Genomic DNA, 6,042 nt, shown 5'->3' on the forward strand with positions numbered 1-6,042 from the left:
TATTATCATATGTATTTTACTGCAAAACTGCTAGATACGGAGATTTTACTGGCCTGTCTGATTATACAACTTTTTTAGGTATCTTACAATTATCTAAATTGAAGCATCCCAGTTAGCCAATCCTAGTACTAGATATAATTTTAGATATCCAATTTTTGATTTGTTGTTGTAGATTTATGTTTGTAATGGTGCTGATGGTATTGATTATGCATACTGCATGCACAAATCAAACAGATGACATTAACTCATACATTTGTATTACATGATACTGCAGGAAGCCCAGGCTGCTGGTTGCCGCAATGCAGCTGAAGCAGATAGATATCTGATGCATAAGAGAAGAAGGGTAGCAGAAGAAACTGCCTGTAGGGCTAAAGAAGCTGCTCAGGGGGTTCCAAATGCACTAATGTCTCCGGAATCTACTGGCAAGGATTTGAGTACAAGACCTGCAGGGCCTGCTACTTCAAGCTCCGTCAATGAGATGGATGTAACAGGATACTATGGGGCAGATTTACTTTCTGAACCTGTAAGCATGTAGTCTCTCTCCTTTTCCTTTGCAACCAATACCAGCTATCTATTAGTTTTGACCTTTCTTTATTCGGGTAACGTAAGTGATTTAGTAATTAAGTTTCATTTGTATGTCACTGATCCTTGCTATTGGTTTGGTATTATTAATAATAGGCTTCCTCCTTGTGTTATTATGAATTTCGGTATATAGGTTCTTGGTGGCAGCCATCATGCTCATCAGCTTGTATATTCTTGATGGAGTTTGTTTTTAACATGTGTACTGAATCTGGATGTCAGATAAAACCCACCCAATCTTTTTAAATTACATTCCTTGATGTTGGTGGAAATTATGATTCTAGTTGTTAAAATTCCCTTCCTTGTTGTGCTCTGGTGGGAGGGACATTACTGAAATTTAGTAATATATATATATATATATGTTTTCTAAAGGTTTCTGTAAAAAACATATTCCATGGGAAGTTACTGTCGGTATAAGAGTCTTAAGTTTTACAACAGTGTAAATTCCATCCATAAATATTATATATTGTAATAATTTGTTTTATAATATGTTAAGTGCAGGCTTAGCTAAGCCTAAGTTTGCCTTTTAAATTAATAATTTGTTTCTTCATTTCTTTTCTGAGATTATTATCTGTGGCTTACTTGGCAGGAGAAACGTTTATGCTGTGAGCTAAGGTTGTCTCCAGCCATATATTTGAAGATGCAAGAGCGACTGTCTCTAGAAATACTTAGCGGCACTGTATCTACAAAATCGGATGCTCATCAATTATTCAAGATGGATGCCATCAAAGTGGACAGGGTATATGATATGCTCATTAAAAAGGGAATTGGTTCACCCTGAGATATGTCTGGTGCTGCTTCTGATTTGTCACTTCAGAATGTAGCCTCTCATAATAGAGAAATTAGTGGATGTTGTATAATTTTATTCTATATGCCAACATTTCTAGAGATTTTGAAGTGTTGTATAAGCTTTAGTAATGAGCAGAGTTAGATAATCAGTGTTATATATTATAGAATATTTGTTGTGCCCTTTCCCCCCACCAAACTCTGCTAATCTGGTTGCATATTGTTGTACTGGAAAGAGAAATGTGGTATGTTGTGTACTCTAGGATTTCATAGGGAGATTGAACACGCATTTGCAATCTAATATGTTGTCAAGTTGATACAAAACAAAAAAAACACTTAAGTTAGCTACTGTGCAGACTGAAACATTGTTTATTCCAAGTTTTCTATTTGTTTATCAAATGTTTTTTATAGTGTCCAAATTTGTTTTTTTATTCCACCCATTGTTATGTGATATTAAGGAAAAGCTTATAAGATTTTTTCATCTAATAGAGTAGTTTTTTTTTGTTAAACTCTGCATGGAGTCGGGTTATAACAACAGGTGCTTTTTACTGATAATTGGTCTACAAAATGATTGAATCCTGGATAAGGGAAAAGGCTACTATGAGATCGAATATGCATTGAGTTGAATAGTTTTCAGACAGACTATATATGTCTAACTTGGATTATTTTAATAAACTTACATATCCTTTTTCCTTTTGAATTTTTGTATTATACAATTGAAATATTAAAATGATTACATAAATGACAATATTATGTCAGCAAATAACATACTTCTGAGGTTTTGAATCAGGACACTTACATTTCATGTCTTGCAGCTATAAAACTACTCAACCTTAATGTTATTCTAAGATTTGTTTTTATAATTTTTATGTTGGCAACCTTAACCCAGAAGGATGTTGGGGTTGTTTTAGGGTCACACTACTGCCCCATGAGAGAACCATGATTCAATCTCTATAGGGAGAACATGTTGGAAGTGATTAACCAAATAATATATGAAGAGAATCCAATTCATAGTCAAACAATGTGAGGTCATGTTCTATAGCCAAATAACTGTTAACAAGATATTGGCTAAACACATTATCATTTTAATTACCTTGGTAATTTAGAATAGACAAATCTCAAGATACTGCAGTTACAGCCATATGATTCATGGTCAAAACAACTATAAATATTCAATTACAAACTTTGCTGCTCATGGCTAAATCTATGGTATGCAGGTTTAATTGATATGTGCATCCAATAACCACATGCTCTAAACATTGGCCAAAGTTATATAATCCTATATGATGTTGATCTAATGAACAACTCTACCCAAAGGCATAGCCTATACACTAACATTAATCCTTAAATCAGAAATTCCAGTATTTGACAATCATTATCCTCTGCATATACTACTACCCCACAGCTTCATTTCATTTTATATACAAGGTGATTCCACCTTAAAGTATAATCAGTTGGAGACTGAAAATTTCTCCATTTAGCTCTATCATATATATTCATGCAACTTGTATTGCTTCTGCTGCATCAAGTTTTGGTTCAGCAGAAGCAAGAGTTTCCTCCTTCAAATTTTCCTCAGTTGTCTCTTGAATGCCGTCATTGCCACCACGACGACCCCCGTCATTGTCAGGGTCACCTTCACTACCAGCACCAGAATTATTATCCTTGTCTTCTTCATGAATGGCATGGAGTAGCTTCATATCAGCATCAACATTGCCATTGTCACGATCACAGCCACCATTAGAGTTATAATCTTTGTCTTCACGAATGGCATGGAGTGGCTTCGTGGTCATTCCCTTCCTACTTTCCACTGGGTCATCAGGTGCTTCCAAAACAGACAATTCTTGCTCAACCTTTTCAGCAACTTCGACTTTGGGATCTGACAATGGTTTACTTTCGAAATTAGATATGGATCCATCTATCATGGCAGAATTAGCTGACAGTCTGATGCTGGAACTGACATTTGAAGATATATAGCTGTAAATGTTAGGCTTTCCTGGTATATCAACCCACTTGTTACCAACCCAATCTCGAGAAATCCGAATGTTCTTCTTCTCGACCGTTAGGAACTTATCTTCGCCTAAAGAAAAATTATATTACCATATACCAATCATGAGATGCCTAATCCAAACAAAACATAATTCACAAACTCATGGATTGTTCATCCATGAACCAGTGAACTATGCACAAAATAATAAAAGAAAAGAAAGTTGCATGTGTTTAAAATTGTACCAGGGGAATAAACCAGCAGGACTCCAACTCCACAAAAATTGACTGCAGTTACGACACCTTCCCACCATCCATCACTCCACCAGGCATCCACTGCTGCTCCAATCTCAAAAATATGATCTGTTGTATCTTCAGGAGGGCATGGTCGTACTGTTAAGCGGCCTGAACTTCGCATACCCAGTTTGTCAGGAGCTGCCACTTTAAATGCACGGACCCATTCCTACACATATCAACAACTGTGTTAAAAATCGTACACTTTCCAAACTTCACGACATAGGAGCAGGAAGACGATAACCAAATTCATGAAATCAATTAGCTCACCTAGTGATATGATAGGACTTCTAAGCCCAAAACTCATAAGTCATTAGTTCTTTATTTCTACCAGATAAGAAAATCAACCAGCCAACAAGAGTGTGGGTGGGGCAGAGAGAAAATAAATATAACCCATTGCATACCTCTAATTTCTCTAGTCCATCTACATCCAGCACATCATCATACCGGACCTTCAGTCGATTCTGAGAAGCAGTCAAGATTTTACACCTAAACCAGCAGCCTCTAATGCCACTATCTTGGCAAAGAACCTCTATCATTTCATCTACCTTAAAAGGCGGTTCACACTGAGGCTTGGATCCAATAACATTAATACCCATTGTTTTTCTTGATAGTTTTAATTTCAAACTTGGGTATTTTGGTTCACATTTTGTCATCTCATTCAAAGGAGCAGAGTTTTTCAGATCAGGATAACACTTTTCAAGCACTTGATGCCCCTTAGAACTTCTCTTCCTCTTACTGCTGGACAATAAAGGATCATCTTGAGTGAAGTTCTCGTCATCCTCCATGAGCGGTTTAAGACAATCAGCCTTTCTCTTGGAGAGGATAGGACTATACAAACAAGAAAGCACGGGTTGGTTACTATATCCATGCAACTTAGTAAGTGAGAAGGGCTTATGCTTGTTGTTTTTAAACTGCCTAGAGCACATATGGACCTCATATAAAGAGGTATGTGGCATACAAGCCAGGTATTTCTCATAATCTTGGGCAGTCAGAACTGTTGCAGGACCATTGATACATTCTGCACTGATAACCTGAACATGAGGTGTGATGAAAACCTCTCCATCTTGCAGATTCAGCTCTGGAATCATATGCTTAACTTCCTGACCATGGTGAAACCACCGTACCTTCACCTTTCTCTGCTTCTTCTTGTCTTCATACATATCTTCCACATAACCAAGATAGGGTCTTTCTTCTTGAGCCATGATATGTACAAACGAATGAACCTAGAAATTAGAAGGATATGCCTAAGATATCAAGAATATAGGAGATAATTGATATATATATAATGACAAAAAATATAATTTTCTTACATTTATGGTTGTCCCATTCCTGCAAAACCCTGGGTAGTGCTTCAGCTGTTTGTGACAAAACCAAGCAATGCCAGACCACTCAATATCTGACCTTTGAAATTTCAATTTCCTTGAAATCTGCAGTTTAGAAATGTGTGCAGGGGAATTAATCAAATAAAGATACAATGGATACATAAACTTAATTAGTAGTTATTTCTATACCACTTTAGCAGGTAAAAGCTTTTTATTAGCATGGATTCCAGCTTTCAATAGACCGAGAGATTCTACAGCTTGTCCTGAACCATCCACCTGATCACCTGTGACAGAAACATGGGGGTTGCTCAGAATATTTTTCCACATCTAAAGGAAAAAAATATGTGCGAAGAGGACTGATAGATCAAGTTGCAGCAAAATATGGGGCAAGAAAAACAATAAAAATATCTAGAAGACCACAAAATGAGAAAGGGGTTCATAAAAAAAAAACCACCAAATCATTCTTGCCAAGTCAAATTAATGGAGGCTCTCATCCAAATGAAAAAAGGATCATAAAAAGGTCGGTGTCTGCTCAAGGCTCCGACCATTGTGGGGGCTCTGTGAGGCCTGGATGTACGTAGCTCGGTAGCTGTACTCCTGTACAGCTACCAGTACTATGATCGCAATGCAGCAACCTAACTGTTGTGCCAAGGATCGGAAGAAATCAAAATAAGGATAAATAAAAATGGAATGATATTCAATGGCAAATAGCTTATCATTTTGCGCAATATGATAACACCGTGCTAAAGCTTAACATTTAATCTTTAACAAAAAAGGAGTGGAATGAAAATTGACAGATCCATGGATATAAATTCTGAACTGATAGATGATGAAGAAAACAGATCACAAAAATCACAAAGCCAAGCACAGACGGAAAGAGAAGAAAAGTAATCAACAAAGTGAACAGTTACCCATTTCCTTACGCAGCACAAATATGGCCATCGGATACCAAATAAACATCCTTAGCTCAACAATCATCATCCTCTATTACTGTGTCAGCCTCGGGCTATTTCGAAGAAGCAAAGATTATCTAGTGAGACTTCTATTGTTTTTTTTCTTTTTGGTGTGTGTGTGT

General features: G+C 36.7%; 2 protein-coding genes across 3 annotated transcripts in view; one reads left to right on the top strand and one right to left on the bottom strand.

The window, feature by feature from the left end:
- Positions 1-1,722, top strand: part of LOC109334866 (transcriptional adapter ADA2b-like) — a 5,978-nt gene extending 4,256 nt beyond the window's left edge. The window contains exons 12-13 of the mRNA XM_019570852.1: positions 275-523; positions 1,169-1,722. Coding sequence (XP_019426397.1) covers positions 275-523; positions 1,169-1,360 — 441 coding nt within the window. The 3' untranslated portion in view covers positions 1,361-1,722. The remainder of the gene's footprint in view (positions 1-274; positions 524-1,168) is intronic.
- Positions 2,435-6,042, bottom strand: part of LOC109334629 — a 6,184-nt gene continuing 2,576 nt past the window's right edge. The window contains exons 1-6 of one of the 2 annotated variants that reach the window (XM_019570505.1): positions 5,879-5,992; positions 5,157-5,251; positions 4,956-5,072; positions 4,047-4,868; positions 3,595-3,811; positions 2,435-3,442 (exon numbers count right to left, since the gene is read on the bottom strand). In XM_019570505.1, coding sequence (XP_019426050.1) covers positions 2,862-3,442; positions 3,595-3,811; positions 4,047-4,868; positions 4,956-5,072; positions 5,157-5,251; positions 5,879-5,948 — 1,902 coding nt within the window. In that variant the 5' untranslated portion in view covers positions 5,949-5,992 and the 3' untranslated portion in view covers positions 2,435-2,861. Of the gene's footprint in view, positions 3,443-3,594; positions 3,812-4,046; positions 4,869-4,955; positions 5,073-5,156; positions 5,252-5,878; positions 5,993-6,042 lie in introns of those variants that run through there. The other variant, XM_019570504.1, reaches the window with a different exon arrangement.

Source organism: Lupinus angustifolius, chromosome LG19 (assembly GCF_001865875.1).
Source record: "Lupinus angustifolius cultivar Tanjil chromosome LG19, LupAngTanjil_v1.0, whole genome shotgun sequence".
In the NCBI taxonomy this organism is placed as follows: domain Eukaryota; kingdom Viridiplantae; phylum Streptophyta; class Magnoliopsida; order Fabales; family Fabaceae; genus Lupinus; species Lupinus angustifolius.